The 22,932-nt window shown below is 43.3% G+C and overlaps 1 protein-coding gene and 1 long non-coding RNA gene across 4 annotated transcripts in view; both read left to right on the top strand.

Moving 5' to 3' along the window:
* Window positions 1–22,932, top strand: part of LOC149978360 (uncharacterized) — a 441,331-nt gene that overhangs the window by 177,013 nt on the left and 241,386 nt on the right. The gene's annotated exons all lie outside the window — the stretch shown is intronic.
* Window positions 2,956–15,978, top strand: LOC110489229 (dynactin 4). 3 transcript variants are annotated; one of them, XM_090198905.1, is made up of 14 exons: window positions 2,956–3,325; window positions 4,279–4,349; window positions 4,894–5,072; window positions 5,543–5,586; window positions 6,420–6,527; window positions 7,223–7,243; window positions 7,617–7,690; window positions 9,169–9,281; window positions 10,354–10,463; window positions 10,598–10,671; window positions 10,790–10,844; window positions 10,957–11,064; window positions 12,160–12,257; window positions 14,557–15,978. In XM_090198905.1, exons 1-14 carry the CDS (start codon window positions 3,191–3,193, stop codon window positions 14,771–14,773), a joined length of 1,407 nt encoding a protein of 468 aa, XP_090055031.1. In that variant the 5' UTR covers window positions 2,956–3,190; the 3' UTR covers window positions 14,774–15,978. The 3 variants fall into 3 exon arrangements, 2 of the variants coding, with proteins under 2 accessions (XP_090055031.1, XP_090055032.1); XR_016486384.1 differs by lacking the exon at window positions 7,223–7,243 and having other exon boundaries at window positions 3,018–3,325; window positions 12,088–12,257; window positions 14,557–15,056; XM_090198906.1 differs by lacking the exon at window positions 7,223–7,243 and having other exon boundaries at window positions 3,018–3,325.

Raw genomic sequence — 22,932 nt, forward strand, 5'->3', positions numbered from 1 at the left:
GCTTGGGGATAGAAGCTGTTTGTTAGCCTCTTGGACCTAGACTTGGCATTCCTGTACCGCTTACCGTGTGGTAGCAGAAAGAACAGTCTATGGCTAGGGTGGCTGGAGACGTTTGACCATTTTTAGAGCCTTCCTCTGACACCGCCTGGTATAGAGGTCCTAGATGGCAGGAAGCTTGACCCCAGGTATGTACTGGGCCGTATGCACTACCCTCTGTAGTGCCTTGCAGTCAGAGGCCGAGCAGTTTCCATACCAGTCAGTGATGCAACCAGTCAGGCTGCTCTCGATGGTGCAGCTGTAGAACCTTTGGAGGATCTGAGGATCCATGCCAAATCTTTTCAGTCTCCCGAGGGGGAATAGGTTTTGTTGTGCCTTCTTCACGACTGTCTTGGTGTGCTTGGACCATGTTAGTTTGTTGGTGATGTGGACACAAAGGAACTTGAAGCTCTCAACCTGCTCCACTACAGCCCTGTCAATGACAATGGGGGTGTCCTCGGTCCTCCTTTTCCTGTAGTCCACAATCATCTCCTTAGTCTTGATCACGTTGAGGGAGAGGTTGTTGTCCTGGCACCACACGGCCAGGTCTCTGACCACCTCCCTATATGCTGTCTCATCGTTGATGGTGATCAGGCATACACTGTTGTGTCATCGGCAAACTTAATGAGGGTGTTGGAGTCGTGCCTGACCGTGCAGTCATGAGTGAACAGGGAGTACAGGAAGGGACTGAGCACATGTAACCGATGTGAAATGGCTAGCTAGTTAGCGGTGGTGCGCGCTAATAGCGTTTCAATCGGTGACGTCACTTGCTCTGAGACCTTGAAGTAGTTGTTCCCCTTGCTCTGCAAAGGCCGCAGCTTTTGTGGCGTGATGGGTAGCAATGCTTCGTGGGTGTCAGTTGTTGATGTGTGCAGAGGGTCCCTGGTTCGGGCGAGGGGACAGAAGCTATACTGTTGCACACGCACCCCTGAGGGGACCCTGTGTTGAGGATCAGCGTGGTGGATGTTTTGTTACCTAACCTTAACACCCGGGGGGCGGCCTGTCAGGAAGTCCAGAATCTAGTTGCAGAGGGAGGTGTTGAGTCCCATGGTCCTTAGCTTTCTGATGAGCTTTGAGGGCACTATGGTGTTGAACTCTGAGATGCAGTCTATGAATAGCATACTCACAAAGGTGTTCCTTTTGTCTAGGTGTGAAAGGGCAGTGTGGCGTGCAATAGAGATTGCATCATCTATGGATCTGTTGGGGCGGTATGCAAATTAGAGTGGGTCTAGTGTTTCTGGGATAATGGTGTTGATGTGAACCATGACCAGCCTTTCAAAGCACTTCATGACTACAGACGTGAGTGCTTCGGGTCGATAGTCATTTAGGCAGGTTACCTTAGTGTTATTTGGAACAGAGACTCTATGTAACTTCCTGGCCTGTACCTTCCGGCGCCATCTTTGGGATGAGTTGGACTGCAGCATGAAGGAAAAGCAGCCAACAAGTGTTCAGCATATGTGGGAACTCCTTCAAGACGGTTGGATAAGCATTCTAGGTGAAGCTGGGTGAGACAATGCCAATAGTGTGCAAAGCTGTCATCAAGGCAAAGGGTCGGTCATCCATATATTTTATACTTTATATTCTTATCCGTATTAGGTTTTGTTGTGGAATTTGTTAGAAATGAGGTTTTGTTGTGGAATAGTTAGATATTACATGTTAGATACTGCTGCACTGTCGGATCTAGAGGCATAAGCATTCCGCTACACTTGCAATAACATCTACTAACCATGTGTATGTGACCTATAAAATTTGATTTGATTTTTTTGGGGGATTTGGCTACTTTGAATCATCTAAAATATATTTTGATTTGTTTTAACACTTTTTTGGTTACCACATGATTCCATATGTCTTATTTCATAGTGTTGATGTCTTCACTATTATTCTACAATGTAGAAAATAGTAAAAAATAAAATAAAAAAACCCTTGAACAAAGCTGGTTTAAAATAAAAGTTCAACTCACCAAAAAAAAAAACACTATCATAACCCACCAACCGGTGGCGCCATCGACCAAACGACAACAGTAAGAGACGTCGACGCCTGAGGATTCATGCCGCGTTCAAACTAATTGGGAGCTCGGGAATTCGAAAATCTTCTACTTCATACGTCAGCGCCTACAAAACAACTGGGATTTCGAAAAAAAAAAAACGAGCTCAGACTGAGAAAAACATTGATTTGTACCGCCACCCAACTCAGGAACTTGGGCCTCTTTCCGGAGCTTCTTTTTTTATTTATTTATGTATTTATTTATTTATTTTTTACGATTAATATATATATATTTTTTTATTTATTTATTTTTTATTAATTTCAAATCAATACATAAAGCACATGAGGGAACACAAGCATACATAGATTACAAACAATAGACAATCGAGCTAGGGGGTACAATATCACATTACAATTACACAAGGACCTTAAGGGACTTACAATTCTAACAGCTTTTTTGTTAGTAGAGCATTTAACCGTCTTAAAATACAGTTCCATTTCTTTTTGTAGGGTACGAAAATGTGGTTTTCTGTTTGTAAATTTACATTTGTGTATATGAAATTTGGCCAAAAGAATAATGAAATTAATTACATAAAAATGATTCCGCTTATTTCTATTGTATGTAAACAATCCAAACAGTACATCTCTCCACAATAGTGTAAAATCTTCATACATTTTTTCAATTATAAACCTACTGATGTCTTGCCACAGTTTTCTTACATGCATACAATGCCCAAAAAGATGCACAACTGTTTCTGGGTGGTCATTACAAAAGGAGCAATTTGAGTTGATGTTTTCCTTAAACTTCTTCATATAGTGGTTGGCAGGATAATATTTATGAATAATTTTAAAGGAAACTTCCTTAATTTTGTTAACAAGTAGGTATGTGTGTGGCAACATCCAAACTTTTTTCCAACAGATATTCTCAATAAATCCATTCCAATAAGGCATGACATAAGGTATAGATAGATACAACATCCTGCTGAAACAAGGATCGTATCGCTCTGTTGTTGAATGGACCAAAAGAGAAACAAATCTTTCCTACTGATGAGTCAACAGGGTCAATCTTTCCGGAGCTTCTAACATTTCCGACCTGAAGTTCACTGACGTCATCATTTGATCTCGTATTCTTCCGTGTTCCCAGTTGATTTGAACGCGGCATCAGTCAGAGATGGCGTCCCTTTTGCAGCCTGACAGGGTACTCTACCTAGTTCATGGAGAGAAAAAGATCCGATCGCCGTTGTCGACACTTTATTTTTGTCGGTATTGCAGTGAATTGCGTTCCTTAGAATGTGTGTCTCACGAGGTAAGCGACGAACATGTCAACACATTACTGTGTGGCTAACTATCTCAATCCTACAGATATCTAGCTAGCTAGCAAGCTCGTAGCGTTAACGGTTTGGGAGGGATTGGTCAACATAGTCCAACCCCGTACAATAAACATTGTAATCGTATTTGCCATTTCGCACGTCAATCAACATTTATTAAACAGCTCTGTCGTGTGATTGGTCGGATATGTCGTCTTTACTTCCGTCCTACTTTCATAATTTTGTACGTTTTAGCTAGCTACCTAGCTAAGCTAACTGTTAACAATCAAGCAAGACAGCTAACTAAACAACATAATACATCGTTTGTGATCACTATTAACTTATTTTGTCCAATTAACAGTGACACAAATTCCCACTGGAAATACAATTTAAACCCAACGAGCATTTGAAAAGCGTTTTTAATTGTTGGCTAGCTTCACAGCCTCCTAGCTGGCTAACGTACTCTCTTCGTCACCACACCCAGACAGATCGACCACAGTGCGGTCTCAGATCAACACATTTTCACAGAGGTCGTTATTCTTGTGAAATATCTTATTTAGGTAGCTGGATACCTATTTATCGAGTCGATACGTGCCACGTCAGACAGCCATGATTGTTCATTTTACACAGCCACACAACTGACAGTGACCCTCAGACACTCTTTTTATTATACTGAAGCTGATAGGTTGCTAACGCATACTAATCATGTTTCAGCATGAACCAATATCTATCTGTGCAGTTGTAACTAGTAGCTACCTACGATGGATAGCAATGCACATTCATGTATTCCCACTAACCACGGATCATAATGGCCGGAACGGTGCAAATGGATTGGCATCAAACACCTGGTAACCAGGTATTTGATGTATATGATACCATTCCACGAATTCCGCTCCAGTCATTACCACAAGCCCGTTCTCCCCAAATAAGGTGCCACTAACATGTTTTCTAGGTGGACTCACATTACTGTCCGAGCTGCCTGGAGAATATGCCTTCAGCAGAGGCAAAGCTGAAGAAGAACAGGTGAGAAACATTTGCAACTGAGCATCGGTTTAGACCTGTTTATATACACAGTCTATGGCATAGACCTATTCTTTATTGTGTAGCCATTGACCATTTTCTGCTGCATCCAGCCTACATTTTTCCCAGCTCTCTGTTTTGTTCTAGGAAGAGGATATGCAACCAGCTGAACGAAAACTTCAGGTTAGGCATAGAGGTTAAGCTTAGGGTTATCTATCGTTCATGTTTAGTTGACTCCCTAGTTCAAAAGACGGTGAACAAGTTCTGAAGGAAAAATATTGCCGTTTTGGTGCAGCTACAGCCAATTATCGCAAAAATAATATTGCTTAAATTAATATCCCGATATGTAACTTGACCCTTCCCATTACTATTACATATGTAATTCTATGGGGTCGAAGATTAGGTTAAGGTTAGTTATAGCCTAGTTTAGGGTTAAGGAAAGCCATAAAAGCTGGCATTGGGTTTGAGTACTGCGACTATTTCTTCCGGTTGAAGAACAAAGGTAGCGTTTATAACTAGCTATACCTTCTTCCTCGTCGTGCCCCAGGTGTGCCAACTGCTTCGACTGCCCGTGCTGCATGCACACCCTGTCCACCCGGGCAACCAACATCCCAGCCCCTCTTCCTGACGACCCCAGCAAGACGACCATGAAGAAGGCCTACTACCTGGCCTGTGGCTTCTGTCGTTGGACATCCAGAGATGTGGGCATGGCTGACAAGTCTGTGGGTGAGTGCCAGGCCTACTTTACTGTTGATGATGATGGGGAGAAAATGGACTGTTGACCATTTTTGTATATTGGGCCTATGTTAAGCAAGATCAGCTATCCTGTGGCTGAGTGAGTGTGAGAAGTGGCTTCAACCAAATCAAATAGCAAACCTTGCTGGTGATCCTAGTTACTAAGCTACTGAAGGAAGTGTGTGTCCCGCCCCCTCCCACCCCTGCATTGGTGATGAGGGGGAGATGTATGGGACTGACTCGTTAATAGGCTATGTTAGAATGGCTCAAATGCTAAACAAATTAATATCTGATGTATGGAGCTTTGTTTGTAATTGTAACTCTGAATAGAGATGTGTCCCTTATCATGTACTTGACTAGTAGCCTATGTGTCTGTTGTGTGATTGACTTGTTAGGTGTTTTATGGAGGACTATTTCACTACTTTTATATATATATATTTTTTTGTGTGTCTTCACTTCAGCCAGTGGAGGATGGCAGGAGCCGGACAACCCTCATACTCAACGGGTATGTTGCCTTCCTTTTGGTCTGATCTATTTTTCTCTCTCTCTCGCTCTCTCAAGTGTTTCTCACATGTCGAGCTCGACAACCCCAGGCAGTAGAATGCTGTGACACTGGAAGTTACATAGAGTCTATTGTAATTGATGCTGTATTTAAAATAAAATAAAAAAAACACTGTGTGATCAACCACAAATAGACACACTCCTGATACAGGCCCCAAAGCTTAAGTGTTGGCTTTGACTTGTGCTTTCTACTATTTGTTTCCTGCTGGTAACATACATGGGTGGGGCGGCAGGGTAGCCTAGTGGTTTAGAGTGTAGAGGCGGCAGGGTAGCCTAGTGGTTAGAGTGTAGAGGCGGCAGGGTAGCCTAGTGGTTAGAATGTAGAGGTGGCAGGTAGCCTAGTGGTTAGAGTGTAGAGGTGGCAGGTAGCCTAGTGGTTAGAGTGTAGAGGCGGCAGGGTAGCCTAGTGGTTAGAATGTAGAGGTGGCAGGTAGCCTAGTGGTTAGAGTGTAGAGGCGGCAGGGTAGCCTAGTGGTTAGAGCGTTGGGCCAGTAACGGAAAGGTTGCTAGATCGAATCCTCCGAGCTGACAAGGTAAAAAGCTGTCGTTCTGCCCCCTGAACAAGGCAGTTAACACACTGTTCCTAGACTGTCATTTTAAAAAAGAATATGTTCTTAATTAACTGACTTGCCTAGTTAAATAAAGGTGAAATAAAAAAATATGTGTGTCTATATATACTGTATACATTGTTCTCTGACCTGTCATTTCCTCCTTCTATTATAATAATACTATCCTATGACAGTCAGACTCATGTTATGTTGGGTATTTTTCTTTCAGATCAATAAACTGATAGAGTATTACCAGCAGCTGGCCCAGAGGGAGAAACTGGAGAGGGACAGGAAGAAGCTGGCCAGGAGACGACCCTATATGCCACTGGCCTTCTCGGTACACCACACACACACACACACACACACTCCAGGAGATAACATGCTCAGCTTTCACACTTCTCTCTTGAATACGAACTTGACTGTTTTACACGTTAAACCTCTCTCAATAACCACAACCCAGCTCCCACTTTTTAAAAATTTAAATAATGAGCATTTTCAAATATGCTTTTAATCTTTATTTGTTGTGATGGTTATGGCTGTGTTATTAACCCTGCTGGTGGCGGGATCTGAAATTAACAAGGCAACTATTTCTGAATAGCCTTCATGATGTAATGTTATGTTCCAGTATGTTGACATTGATTGAACTGCATGTATAGTTCATGTGTATGGACAGAAGGACTGGTTTAGGTTAGAACCTGGGGCATACTGGAACATTGACGAGTCACTATAAGCTAGCTGTGTGCTAGCTAGCTATATACTAGCTACTGCAGCTGAACAGTCACTATAATCTAGCTAGCTATAGACTAGCTACTGCAGCTGAACAGTCACTATAAGCTAGCTGTGTGCTAGCTAGTTATAGACTAGCTACTGCAGCTGAAGAGTCTTCAGCTATACCACTAATGCCTTTCTGTTGCTGTTGCATGTTGTCAGTTACCTGCCATGTTTGCTGCTTTTGGTTTCACTTGATACGATCTTCTTTGTCTTTGCTTCTGCACGCTGATAATGTTGGTTTCTAACCCCTCCGTCCCCCAGCAACACACTATTCATGTGGTGGTGAGTTGTATTTTTCACAACTTTGATAGACAAACACTGTTCTCTCTCTCTCGCTCTCTCGGAAATGTAATGTTAATGCCTGTAGTATATAGTAGACGGTTGTAACTCACTGTTAACATAAAGATTTGTGTTCTCTTCGTTCAAACCAAATAATATTTCTCTAGGTTTGGTTTATTTATTTGGCTTCGATCAGAATTGTATTTTTTAGGTATTTATGCTAGTAAATGTTTTCCCAATTTAGATATTTGAAAAATATATATTTTTTTAACAGTTATCAATAGAAATGCCATTGTTTCCTCCCCTGTAAGTCTACCACATGGTGGTGTCTTGTCTGTGAGTTAGTTGACATTTGTGGTTGTGTTGCTCTGTAAAGGAGAAGTATGGTCTGGGTACCAGACTACAGAGACAGAGACCTGGAGCTCCTATCACCAGTCTGGCTGGTCTTTCGTGAGTATTACATTACATTCCATTCACGAAAATGTTATTGTCCATAACGTATGAGTATCACATCCTGATAGTATAATGCACCATCCCTTTATATTGTCCTTAACGTACGAGTATCACATCCTGATACTATACTGCACCATTCCTTTATATTGTCCTTCACGTACGAGTATCACATCCTGATACTATAATGCACCATCCCTTTATATTGTCCTTAACGTATGAGTATCACATCCTGATACTATACTGCACCATCCCTTTATATTGTCCATAACGTACGAGTATCACATCCTGATACTATACTGCACCATTCCTTTATATTGTCCTTAACGTACGAGTATCACATCCTGATACTATACTGCACCATCCCTTTATATTGTCCATAACGTACGAGTATCACATCCTGATACTATACTGCACCATTCCTTTATATTGTCCTTAACGTATGAGTATCACATCCTGATACTATACTACATCATTCCTTTATATTGTCCTTAACGTATGAGTATCACATCCTGATAGTATACTGCACCATTCCTTTATATTGTCCTTAACGTATGAGTATCACATCCTGATACTATACTGCACCATTCCTTTATATTGTCCTTAACGTATGAGTATCACATCCTGATAGTATACTGCACCATTCCTTTATATTGTCCTTAACGTATGAGTATCACATCCTGATACTATAATGCACCATCCCTTTATATTGTCCTTAACGTATGAGTATCACATCCTGATAGTATACTGCACCATCCCTTTATATTGTCCATAACGTATGAGTATCACATCCTGATACTATACTGCACCATTCCTTTATATTGTCCTTAACGTATGAGTATCACATCCTGATACTATAATGCACCATCCCTTTATATTGTCCTTAACGTATGAGTATCACATCCTGATAGTATACTGCACCATCCCTTTATATTGTCCATAACGTATGAGTATCACATCCTGATACTATACTGCACCATTCCTTTATATTGTCCTTAACGTATGAGTATCACATCCTGATACTATAATGCACCATCCCTTTATATTGTCCTTAACGTATGAGTATCACATCCTGATAGTATACTGCACCATCCCTTTATATTGTCCATAACGTATGAGTATCACATCCTGATACTATAATGCACCATTCCTTTATATTGTCCATAACGTATGAGTATCACATCCTGATAGTCTAATGCACCATCCCTTTATATTGTCCTTAACGTATGAGTATCACATCCTGATACTATAATGCACCATTCCTTTATATTGTCCTTAACGTATGAGTATCACATCCTGATACTATAATGCACCATTGCTTTATTGTACACATACATGACAAATCATGTTGTTCACTGAATAGGGTGCAGTTTGGGATAAAGCCATGCTGGTAGTTCATAAATACATCTTTCCCTGTCTGCGATAATGTCTGCCCCTGTCTCCTATAATGGCCTTCACTGTGTCTGTCCCGTTTCTAGTCTGAAGGAAGGTGAAGACCAGAAGGAGATTAACATAGAACCAGCTCAGGCTTTAGATGAAGTGGAGCCACTGCCTGAAGACTGCTACACCAGACCCATCAACCTACCTGAGGGTAAGATACAACAGCCCCTAACCACTAACCCTACACCAGACCCATCAACCTACCTGAGGGTAAGAGACAACAACCCCTAACCACTAACCCTACACCAGACCCATCAACCTACCTGAGGGTAAGAGACAACAACCCCTAATCACTAAACCCTAAACCTAATCACTAACCCCTAAACCTAACCACTAACCCCTAACCCTACACCAGACCCATCAACCTACCTGAGGGTAAGAGACAACAACCCCTAAGCCTAAACACTAACCCCGGACCTTGAATTCTACACTAACCCAGACCTATCCACCTACCTGAGGGTAAGAGACAACAACCACTAACCCCTAAGCCTAACCCCTAAGCCTAACCACTAACCCAGACCTATCCACCTACCTGAGGGTAACAATGATTAGTACTTAAAATTATTATTTTTTTAAAATCTACCAACGTTAATTGAAACAATAACAAAGTGTCCTCCCCTCCACTGTTTTGGTAAAAATCTGAGCGATGGGGCTGGAGAAATGTAACCACTCTCAGATTAATAGACAGAGCTATGGATGCAAGGACTGATAGTAAAATGATTGTTTTAACCATGTTATGAAGCTATACAGTGTTTTACATGTATGTTGTTTTACAAACATTTTGAGTAAAACAAGCTTATATTTTGTGTTCAGATGGGGTACGGCAGTTGAACAAAGCTCATGAGGCATTTTATAAGTTCTATTCTTCAAGAGTCAAGGGGTACAGATCATTTAATTTTAATAAAAAATAATCTCGCAACCTAAGAGTTCTAGCTTCATCCACTACTTTTCCTTAGAGCTATTTGTTATAATGAAGTCTACTGCTATATCAATAACCAGGGTATGCTGTGGTTGTTTTCAAATCTGCTGTGTTTTGTTGTCTGGTTGACCATGTTGTGTTGTCTGGTTGACCATGTTGTGTTGTCTGGTTGACCATGTTTTGTTGTGTGGTTGACCATGTTGTGTTGTCTGGTTGACCATGTTGTGTTGTCTGGATGTGTTAACTTCCTGGTGTTGTGTAGTTGACCATGTGTTAACTTCCTGGTGTGTGTTGTGTATTCCAGTGACATCCTTGCGTCAGCGGCTGCTCCAGCCTGACTTCCAGCCAGCCGGAGCCTCTCAGCTCCACCCCAAACACAAACACCTGTTGATCAAGCGCTCTCTGCGATGCAGGGTCAGTTTACGAGACACAGTACTTTACACCACATTAACCTTCTCAAGAAATTGGCATTTTTCTACTATTTTACTGTTGTTTTTCTGTCCGTTTATCTTGATTACTCATGGTAGAAATGTTTATTTTCTTCCTAGAAATGTGAGCACAATCTGAGCAAGCCAGAATTCAACCCAACCTCAATCAAGTTCAAAATCCAGCTGGTGGCTGTGTAAGTGTTGCTTAGCATCTCCTCTGTACCGAAACACATTCACCTTTGTTTTCTACTCTTGAATGTTGGTAGTGTTGTATTATTTCTGAGTAAAGTGACGTTATTTTCAATCCTAAAGGAGTTACATCCCTGAGGTCAGAATAATGTCCATTCCAAACCTGCGCTTCCAGAAGGCAAGTCAATTATTCAAGTAATGGAACAGGCCCCAAAACATGTTTGAAGTCACATTTTGTCTGTAGGGTAGCAGAATGACTTACAGTATGAGTGGTATCATGTTGTCTGTAGGAGTGCCAGGTGCTGCTCACCCTGACCAACCCCGTGGAGAATATTACCCACGTCACCCTGGTGGGCTGCGAGGAAGGAGACCCAGAGGACATCAATAGCACTGCTAAGGTACTACTGACTAATGTTGGAAAACTACCGGTAATTTACCAAGGTTACCGGGATATTTAGTAAGTTTGATAAGTAACAGATTTTCTATTGCATCTTCGGTAATTTATACTTGAAAACATGTATTTATATATAGTTTTTCTTTCTGTATCCATGAGTTTCTTATAGATAGATCATGTGGTTCAAGAGAAAATAGACAAATGAATTGAAAAAAGCATCTAATCAACAATGGCTTTATTTTCACTCTGTAACTCTTCTATCTATTTACTTTTTTGGCCCCAAAACATTGACAGCAAATACATAGTCACAGAAAAATAAAAAAACGTGTATATATATTTAGAAAAATAAAATATGCATGCTGTCCCAGTCAAAAGTGTGGACACAAACTACTCATTCAATGTCAAGAGTGTGCAGAGCTGTCATCAAGGCAAAGGCTGGCTACTTTGAAGAATCTCAAACACAAAATGGCTGAAACCCTCATAGTAAACACCAATGGTAATCACTAAGTTGATGGTTTACATTTAGTATATATATATATATTTTTTTTTTTACATCTTTCTCATTCTTAATTTGTTTAAAAAAAATAATTTTAATTATTTTGTGATAAGGCCATATAGAGGGCCAGAAATGATTAGACTCCTATGATAAGCTAAAGTACCCAAAAGGGCCACTAGCTGTCTTGTGATAGATTACATCATTTTTATTTAACTAGGCAAGTCAGTTTAGATCAAATTCTTATTTAGAATGACGGCCTACCGGGGAACAGTGGGTTAACTGCCTTGTTCAGGGGCAGAACGATAGATTTTTACCTTGTCAACTCGGGGATTCGATCGAGCAACATTTTGGTTACTGGCCTAACGCTTTAACCACTAGGCTACCTGCCGCCCCAAAATGCCTTGAAAGATACCGCAATTCTGGTAGTTTACTGGTGAATTTTCGAAAGTTTCCAGTAATATACCCTCCCTTTACAAAGCTACTGCTGACCTCTCACCCCTGACCTCTGTTGTTGATGATGATGTTTTATAGGTGATGGTTCCTACCAAGGAGTTGGTCCTGGCAGGGAAGGATGTTGTTGATGATGATGATGTTGTTTTCTAGGTGATGGTTCCTACCAAGGAGTTGGTCCTGGCAGGGAAGGATGCTGCAGCAGATTACGACGAGTTGGCCGAGCCACAGGACTTCCAGGACGACCCAGAGTGAGTCTGAAGTTCAATACGGTCATCTCATATTTGACTGTATGTTTGTTTTACTCCATGTGTAATTCTGTGTCGTTGTTCGTGTCGAACTGCTTTGCTTTATCTTGGTCAGGGTCGCAATTGTAAATGAGAACTTGTTCTCAACTTGCCTACCTGGTTAAATAAAGGTGAAATAAAACAAATCTAATCACATTTATACAGTAGAATTAAGCAATAAGGCCCGAGGAGGTGTAGTATATTTTGAACTGCCGTAATTTTGCTGGCCCCCAGGTGGAGTAGCTACTGCCTTAGCCACAGCTACTGGGGATCCATAATAAACACAAATACAACGGTGTCCGCTACATGGCTGGTTTTCCCTTTGTAATCTGTAGATCCTGCCACATGTCTCGTCTGAGCCGTTGAATTGCGACTCCACATCGTCTCTATTCTGACGTTTTGTCTGTTGGATTGCCTTACGGAGGGAATAACTACACCGTTGGTATTCAACCATGTTCCCCGGTCACCTTGCCATGGTTTAATGCGGTAGTTCTCACTTTCAGTTTTGCGCAAATGCTGCCATCTCTCCACGGTTTCTGGTTAGGGTCGGTTCTAATAGTCACAGTGGGAACAACATCCTCTATACACTTCCTGATGAACTGTGTCCGTGTAAACGTCGATGTTATTTTCAGAGGCTACCCGGGAACATATCCCAGTCCGGTGATCAAAACCATCTTGAAGAGTGGATTCAGATTGTTCAGACCAGCGTTAGCTCGTTAGCTCGGGTACTTCCTTGTTGAGTTTCTGCCAATAGGAAGGGAGGAGCAAAATGGAGTTGTGATCTGATTTGCCAAAGGTGAGGTCGGGGGAGGGGCCTTGTAGGCATCTTCAAAAGGGCGAGTAGCAGTGGCCTGGTGTTTTTTTTTTCTTTCTAAGGGAGTACTACAGTCAATGTGTTGTTAGAACTTTGTTAGAATTTTCCTCAAATTTGCGTTGTTAAAATGCCCAGCTACAATAAATGCGGCCGCAGGATATGTGGTTTCCAGTTTGCATAAAGTCTAGTGTAGTTCTTTGAGGGCCGTCGCTGTATCAGCATAAGGGGGAATTTACACGGCTGTGACTATAACAGAATAGAATTCTCTTGGGAGGTAATATGGTCTGCATTTGATTGTGAGGTATTCTAAGTTAGGGGAACGAAAGGACTTGACTTCCTGTATGTTATCACAATCACACCATGAGTAGTTAATCATGAAACATACACCTCCGCCTTTCTTCTTCCCGGAGAGTTCTTTATTCCTGTCTGCGCGATGTACTGAGAACCCAGCTGGCTGTATGGACGTGGACAGTATATCCAGAGAGAGCCATGATTCTGTGAAACAGAGTATGTTACAGTCCCTGATGTCTCTCTGGAAGGAGATCCTCGTGCTGTATGAACTGAGGAGCAAGGACATTAGTTTAGAACAAGTGTACTTGTTGGGAGTAGCATGACATTTTACCTCTGGCCCTGGTCTCCTAACCTTCCCTAACCTTCCCTCTCTGGCCCTGGTCTCCCAACCTTCCCTCTCTGGCCCTGGTCTCCTAACCTTCCCTCTCTGGCCCTGGTCTGCTAACCTTCCCTAACCTTCCCTCTCTGGCCCTGGTCTCCTAACCTTCCCTCTCTGGCCCTGGTCTCCTAACCTTCCCTCTCTGCTCCTGGTCTCCTAACCTTCCCTCTCTGCTCCTGGTCTCCTAACCTTCCCTCTCTGCTCCTGGTCTCCTAACCTTCCCTCTCTGCTCCTGGTCTCCTAACCTTCCCTCTCTGCTCCTGGTCTCCTAACCTTCCCTCTCTGCTCCTGGTCTCCTAACCTTCCCTCTCTGCTCCTGGTCTCCTAACCTTCCCTCTCTGGCCCTGGTCTCCTAACCTTCCCTCTCTGGCCCTGGTCTCCTAACCTTCCCTCTCTGGCCCTGGTCTCCTAACCTTCCCTCTCTGGCCCTGGTCTCCTAACCTTCCCTCTCTGCTCCTTGTCTCCTAACCTTCCCTCTCTGCTCCTTGTCTCCTAACCTTCCCTCTCTGCTCCTTGTCTCCTAACCTTCCCTCTCTGCTCCTTGTCTCCTAACCTTCCCTCTCTGGCCCTGGTCTCCTAACCTTCCCTCTCTGGCCCTGGTCTCCTATCCTTCCCTCTATGCTCCTGGTCTCCTAACCTTCCCTCTCTGGCCCTGGTCTCCTAACCTTCCCTCTCTGGCCCTGGTCTCCTAACCTTCCCCCTCTGGCCCTGGTCTCCTAACCTTCCCTCTCTGCCCCTGGTCTCCTAACCTTCCCTCTCTGCTCCTGTCTCTCCTCCAGTGTGGTGGCCTTCAGGAAATCCAATAAGATCGGTTTCTTCATCAAGGTGGTCCCTCAGCGCGAGGAGGACGGCGATGTCACGGTGTCCTTTAAGATTCGCCACGACTTCCGCAACTTGGCGGCTCCCATAAGGCCGAGCGAGGAGGGCGACGCCCCCACCGAGGCCATCTGGCTCACACACCACGTAGAGCTCAGCCTGGGGCCGATCATAGCGTGAAGAGCTTACACACACACACACACCCACCGAATACATATCTTTTACACACACACACACACACCACACACACACACACACACACACATTGTACATGCATTGGATCACATATCTCTCTCACTCGCACACTTCTCTGTACCCCCAAGCAGTTCCAGAGACCCTTTCCTGCTTCACGCTTCAATTTAAGCATTATCTTCATCATCCTCCTCTAAGGATGAAGAGTATTTACCTGCATGCTATGCCAGGCTACATCTACCTACTAATAAATGTCTCTTAGATGATGTCATTACTGTATCTCCTCTCTGGGTTGAAGGTAGGGTGAGACTGTCATTACTGTTTCTCCTCTCTGGGTTGAAGGTAGGGTGAGACTGTCATTACTGTATCTCCTCTCTGGGTTGAAGGTAGGGTGAGACTGTCATTACTGTTTCTCCTCTCTGGGTTGAAGGTAGGATGAGACTGTCATTACTGTATCTCCTCTCTGGGTTGAAGGTAGGGTGAGACTGTCATTACTGTATCTCCTCTCTGGGTTGAAGGTAGGGTGAGACTGTCATTACTGTTTCTCCTCTCTGGGTTGAAGGTAGGGTGAGACTGTCATTACTGTTTCTCCTCTCTGGGTTGAAGGTAGGGTGAGACTGTTATTACTGTATCTCCTCTCTGGGTTGAAGGTAGGGTGAGACTGTCATTACTGTTTCTCCTCTCTGGGTTGAAGGTAGGGTGAGACTGTCATTACTGTTTCTCCTCTCTGGGTTGAAGGTAGGGTGAGACTGTCATTACTGTTTCTCCTCTCTGGGTTGAAGGTAGGGTGAGACTGTCATTACTGTTTCTCCTCTCTGGGTTGAAGGTAGGATGATACTAAGGAGTTGGGAGTTATTTTTGCTGTTGTCTTCAGTACTAAAGTCCAGTCAGTTGTTCTATTAGCAGTATTGAAGTAGTGAGACCTGTAAACGTGTCAGTTTGTCTGAGGCACTCTGCAGCGGTAAGATATTAGATATTACTTTAACACTATCGGTCAATTATACATTTGAATTAAATGTGAAGTTTATATTGATTGGAGAGTTTCTACTGAAGATGTGACCAACAGGGAGGGGCTGGTAGCAACTGGCGCTGTTTTGATTTGTCTGGAGGGAATCCCCCCCCCCCGGTTTGTTAAGACAGAGCCTTATATCACGGTTAACCTGTACTGGCTAATAAAATTAATGTTTTAAAAACACCTTGTGTGTGTTGTGTTGTGTTGGAGAGGAGTCGGAAGGCAATGGGCTCAAATGAGAGACGAGGACCAACCAAACAAAAATCACAAACACAACTCACTTACAGTTTATTTCAATTCAATTCAAGGGCTTTATTGGCATTGGAAACATGTGTTAACATTGCCAAAGCAAGTGAGGTAGATAATATATAAAGTGAAAAACAATAAAAATTAACAGTAAACATTACACATACAGAAGTTTCAAAACAATAAAGACATTACAAATGTCATATTATATATATATATACAGTGTTATACAGTGTTATTTCTCTAATTAAAGTTAAAATCAGGACTTTTTGGCCGTCAATGGCCTTTATTAGAATAATTTTATTGTGTTTTTACCTTTTTGATTCATGTATTATTTATTGGTTGTCTTCAAACTAGTCTAATCAATTTCCCTTTGTCATTTAGTGCATGTTGACAGTGCCACCACAAGGTGGAGCTGTAGGGTTGTTTATGATATGGTGTAATGGCATGCTGCCTCCTGTAGATGGCAGCTTTGAGTCACTGTCAACAGTTTACATTTTACTAGGCAAGTCAGTTGAGAACAAATTATTATTTTTAATAACGGCCTAAGAACAGTGGGTTAACTGCCTTGTTCAGGGGCAGAACAACATTTTTTTTTACCTTGTCAGCTCGGGGATTCGATCTAGCAACCTTCCAGTTACTAGTCCAATTGCTCTAACCACTAGGCTAGCTGCTGCCCCAGCTATATTGAACAAAAAATATAAACATAACAGGTAAAGTGTTGGTCCCATGTTTCACGAGCTGAAATAAAAGATCCCTGAACCTTTCCATAGGCACAAAAAGCTTATTTCTCTCCCAATTTTGTGCACAAATGTGTTTTCGTCCTTGTTTTAGTGAGCATTTCTCCTTTGCCAAGATAACCCATCCACCTGACAGGTGTGGCATATCAAGAAGCTGATTTAACAGCATGATCAGTACACAGGTGCGGCTTGTGCTGGGGACAATAAAAGGCCACTTTAAAATGTGCAGTTTTGCTACACAACACAATGCCACAGATCTCTCAAGTTTTGATGTTAAGGATGTGTATAATTGGCATGTTGACTGCAGCAATGTCCACCAGAGCTGTTGCCAGAGAATTTAATGTTAATTTCTCTACCATAAGCCACCTCCAACGTCGTTTTAGAGAATTTGGCAGTACGTCCAACCAGCCTCACAGCCACAGACCATGTGTAACCACGCCAACCCAGGACCTTCACATCTGACTTCTTCACCGGATCGTCTGAGACCAGCCACCGGACAACTGATGAAACAGGAGTATTTCTGTCTGTAATAAAGCCCTTTTTTGTGGGTGGAAAAAACAAATTCTGATTGACTGGGTCTGTCTCCCTAGTGGGTGGGCTTGGCTCCTCAGTGGGTGGGCCTATGCTCTCCCATGCCCACCCATGGCGGTGCCCCTGCCCAGTCATGTGAAATCCATAGATTAGAGCCTGATGTTTATTTAGTTCAATTGACTGATGTCCTTTTATATGAACTGTAACTTTTGGGAAATTGTTGCGTGTTGAGTTTATATTTTTTCTGTCCAGTATACATTAGAGATGGACATTTTATCTTTGATTCACTTAACAAAAAGCACATCTCAATAGGTGGAGCAGCGGTCCCCGAGTGGCACAGCGGTCTAAGGCACTGCATCTCAGCGCTAGAGACGTCACTACAGACCCTGGTTTTGATCCCGGGCTGTATCACAAAACCGGCTGTGATCGGGAGTCCCATAGGGCGGCGCACAATTGGATCAGCGTTGCCAGGGGAGGGTTTGGCTGGTGTAGGCCATCGTTGTAAATAAGAATGTGTTCTTAACTTACTTGCCTAGTTAAATAAAGGTTCAATTAAAAAATGGCACAAGTGGGTGGGTTCTCCATTGCTCCTCTATGGTGTCTTAAAGAGGGGTTGGGTTAAAAACAGAAGCCAAATTTCAGTTGAAACTTGTGTGCAATTGACCAATATAGTGATCTTATAGTTTGTTGTTGTTTATATATATATATATATATATATATATATATATATATATATTTAAATTTTAAAAAAATATTGCAGAAAAACCAGTATACTAACAAGAAGTATACAAACAGACAATGATAAAATATGCTAGAAAGGGTTATAACAAATTACACATTATACAGAGACATTAGAGGATGCACACATATTGATTGTTTTAACAGCTTTCTGATTAGAAGAATGTTGAATGTTCTTTATAATGTACTGCTCGGATTTCCTTCTAGAAAACACGGAAGAGAGCGGTCCCATTGTTCCTCGAGCAAGGGGGTGGCCGATGACGTCACGAATTCTTTGAAACTCCTTGAAGTTTGCAGTTGTCTAAAAAAATATATATATTTTGCTAGAAATGTTACTATTTTTTTTATTTATTTTTCTTTATTTATTGTTGGTACTTACTGTATATTTGGAGTATCGCTTTTCAACAGTAGAAGTAAAAAAAAAAAAAACATCGCTGGAAGACGTCTTTAAGTGCGAATTGACAATTAACATTTGAGTCATTTAGCAGATGCTCTCATACAGAGCGACATGGGTTAAGTGTCTCGCTCGAGCACGTCAACAGATCTTTCACTTCGTCGACTCGGGTATCCTGACCAGCAATCATTTGGTAATTGGTTCCACGCTCTAAACGCTAGACTACCTGCCGACCGATGTACCAATCTTACATGACGTTTAATAGCCATTCTCTCTTGCTTCTCTATAAATAAACTGTCAAAAATATTATTACAAACGTCTTTGGTAACACTTGACACCCAGAGTCATAACACGTTGTGACACGGTCATAACCATGTCATAATACGTCGTATCACTGTCACGACCCATATATCTACACCTGTTGTGTTATTTATGGCTGGTTATGAACCGTACATAAGTGTCAACCCACATTTTATTCAAATGTGGTTCCTGACAAGAAGTTTCCTTTCATTCGAAAGTTTGTTTCTTAAAGTCCTTTGTGGTAATTCATTTTTTGTTTTGTTTTTTGTTCATCATATTTAAAATAACTTGTTAGAAAATACACTTTATGACACTGGCAAGAAGCCTTATGACATCATAATCATATCAGCCAGATAGGCCAATCACGTACATGACCTCATGCCAGTTATCAGTCACAAAGAGGATGTGTTATGACAGTGTTATGACAGTGTTATGACCATGTTATGTCAGCTGTTATTACATATTATAACACAGTTATCACCTTGCCATAACCATGTTATGACACTGGGTGTCAAGTAAAGTGTTACTAAGTTTTCTTAGAAGCACAGTGTCCTCATAGAGAGATCAAATGTGATTCATTACCAACGATGGTTTGAGGTCAGAGCTGTTTACAAATTGGAACACGTTTTTCCTTTTCATGGGATAATACACTTTAGAGGAGATGTTGCTTCAGCAGAGGAACAAGAAAGACACACACACACACACACACACACAGCTGCTGCTGATAGAGGCCGTTGTATCCCTACTGTAAATAATGGCCTAACGATCTCACATCTGGTAGGGTAAATGTTCTGTAAACTAATTTCAGTAAATGGAGCCAGACCGAGCCAGGAAGGCAGGCAGGTTAACATGTGGGTGGCTGAGCTGTGTGGTAGTTGTGTTTTTAAGACTCAGTAGTTAAACTACTATATTATACGACTACTGTTACTGTTCTGATACTATAGAACTACTTAAAGGCTGTGTGGAATAGTGATCTGTCAACATCAGGAAAACGTCAGTCAACAACCTCACATCAGGCAGCGTCTAGACTACAGAGAGACATGAGAAAACCCCAGAGATGACTGCTAATCCAAACAGGACGGCTGAATGTCGACTAGACTACAGAGAGACATGAGAAAACCCCAGAGATGACTGCTAATCCAAACAGGACGGCTGAATGTCGACTAGACTACAGAGAGACATGAGAAAACCCCAGAGATGACTGCTAACCCAAAACAGGAAGCTGAATGTCGACTAGACTACAGAGAGACATGAGAAAACCCCAGAGATGACTGCTAATCCAAACAGGACGGCTGAATGTCGACTAGACTACAGAGAGACATGAGAAAACCCCAGAGATGACTGCTAACCCAAAACAGGAAGCTGAATGTCGACTAGACTACAGAGAGACATGAGAAAACCCCAGAGATGACTGCTAATCCAAACAAGACGGCTGAATGTCGACTAGACTACAGAGAGACATGAGAAAACCCCAGAGATGACTGCTAACCCAAAACAGGAAGCTGAATGTTGACTAGACTACAGAGAGACATGAGAAAACCCCAGAGATGACTGCTAATCCAAACAGGACGGATGAATGTCGACAAAAACCCAGAGATGACTGCTAACCCAAAACAGGAAGCTGAATGTCAACTAGACTACAGAGAGACATGAGAAAAGAGATGACTGCATAGTGGGGGGGGGTGGGGGGGTCGTAGAGGGGTGGGTGGGAAGGGGGGGATTGTAGAGGGGGGGGGGGGGGGTGTAGAGGGTGAGGGGGTAGGGGGAGTTGAGGGGACATCAGCTGCTTTCTCAGTGTTCATTTTCACTCCCAGGTCCAAAGTCAACATTCTGATGGCTGCAGTGATCAAGACCGATAGAGAGGGAAAGAGGGAAAGCGAGAGAGAGAGAGGGAAAGAGAGGGAAAAAGAGAGAGTATGGAAAGAGAGAGAGAGGGAAAGAGAGAGAAGTAGGGAGAGAGAGGGAAAGAGAGAGAGAGGGGGGAAAGAGAGAGAGAGGGAGGGAGGAAAAGAGGGAGAGAGAGAAAGAGAGAGTATGGAAAGAGTGAATGAGAGGGAGAAAGAGAGAATATGAAAAGAGAGATAGAAGTAGGGAAAGAGAGTATGGAAAGAGAGAGAGAGAGTCTGGAAAGAGTGAATGAGAGGGAGAAAGAGAGAATGATGGACACAGAGAAAGGGAGAAAATAGGTAGATTTATTCCAGAGTTAAGGTTTCTCAGGTTCTAGGGCCAGGTTATAGGGCCAGGTTCTAAGGCCAGGTTCTAGGGCCAGGTTCTAAGGCCAGGTTATAGGGCCAGGTTCTAGGGCCAGGTTCTAAGGCCAGGTTCTAAGGCCAGGTTCTAGAGCCAGGTTCTAGGGCCAGGTTTTAGGGCCAGGTTCTAGTCAGAACAGGAGACCCTGAGGACGGTCTGTACTCTATCCATCCATCTGACCCAGACATCATCTGTTACCTGTAATTAGCCAGGTGATGGTCCGCTGAGCAGAGAACGATGGGTGGTGATTAATCAGACCCTCCACTCAACCTGAAGGGGTTGTGTATGAAAACATACCCTTGGTATTTTGTAGTTGGTCTCTGGTTGGTTGACCCCTGAGGTAAGGTGTGTGATATATTGAATCCTCATGGAACACAAACAGCAGAGGGTATAGGCCCCTCTAAGTGTGGGCAATCTACCGGCCCACCTGACAGCTAGGTACCCTATTCCTTCCATAGTGCACGACTTGGGTCGTGGTCAAAAGTAGTGCACTAATTGAGTATTATTTGTGAGACTGCCAAAGCTCTCTAATGATTTCTATTAGTTGAGAAAACATGTCCGTGTTCGGTGTGTCTGACAGTGTACAGTATGTTGCTGTACATCTGATTTGTGAGGGGGGATGTGACTGTGACTGAAAACAGCAGTCACAGGGATACTTGTCGTCTTCCCTGTGCATGTCCAGGCTCTTCCACAGATCCTATCCTTGATTCGTTCTGTGTTCCCTGTCTATGTCCAGGCTCTTCCACAGATCCTATACCTGATTCGTTCTGTGTTCCCTGTCTATGTCCAGGCTCTTCCAGAGATCCTATCCTTGATTCGTTCTGTGTTCCCTGTCTATATCCAGGCTCTTCCACAGATCCTATCCTTGATCAGTTCTGTGTGATTTACTGCCTTCAGGTGTGTTATGACTACCTTTCCTTATTGTTGTTCTACTGTGTTGTGCAGCATAGTCTGGTGGTGAGGTATCGGAGTGAGGGTTAGGTTACGTCCCAAATGGCACCCTATCCCCTGTGGCTCCCGGTCAAAAGTAGTGCACCTTATAGGGAATAGGATGCCGTTTGAGATGCAGACATTGTGAATGACGTAATGGTGGACAAGGAGAGGTCCTGGTCAGGTGCGGTCAGTCAGTCAGACAGACTTGTAATTCAGTGAGGAGTGAGCAGGGTGGTGAGCAGGGTGGTGAGCAGGGTGGTGAACAGGGTGGTGAGCAGGGTGGTGAACAGGGTGGTGAACAGGGTGGTGAGCAGGGTGGTAAACAGGGTGGTAAACAGGGTGGTGAACAGGGTGGTAAACAGGGTGGTGAACAGGGTGGTGAACAGGGTGGTAAACAGGGTGGTGAACAGGGTGGTAAACAGGGTGGTGAACAGGGTGGTGAACAGGGTGGTGAACAGGTTGGTGAGCAGGGTGGTAAACAGGGTGGTGAACAGGGTGGTGAACAGGGTGGTAAACAGGGTGGTGAACAGGGTGGTGAACAGGGTGGTGAACAGGGTGGTGAGCAGGGTGGTGAACAGGGTGGTAAACAGGGTGGTAAACAGGGTGGTGAACAGGGTGGTAAACAGGGTGGTGAACAGGGTGGTGAACAGGGTGGTGAACAGGTTGGTGAGCAGGGTGGTAAACAGGGTGGTGAACAGGGTGGTGAACAGGGTGGTAAACAGGGTGGTGAGCAGGGTGGTGAACAGGGTGGTGAACAGAGTGGTGAACAGGGTGGTGAGCAGGGTGGTGAACAGGGTGGTGAACAGGGTGGTGAGCAGGGTGGTGAACAGGGTGGTGAACAGGGTGGTGAACAGGGTGGTAAACAGGGTGGTGAGCAGGGTGGTGAACAGGGTGGTGAACAGGGTGGTGAGCAGGGTGGTGAACAGGGTGGTGAACAGGGTGGTGAACAGGGTGGTGAGCAGGGTGGTGAACAGGGTGGTGAACAGGGTGGTGAACAGGGTGG

The sequence above is a fragment of the Oncorhynchus mykiss genome, chromosome 14 (genome assembly GCF_057628025.1).
Source record: "Oncorhynchus mykiss isolate SJ-2025 chromosome 14, ASM5762802v1, whole genome shotgun sequence".
NCBI lineage: Eukaryota > Metazoa > Chordata > Actinopteri > Salmoniformes > Salmonidae > Oncorhynchus > Oncorhynchus mykiss.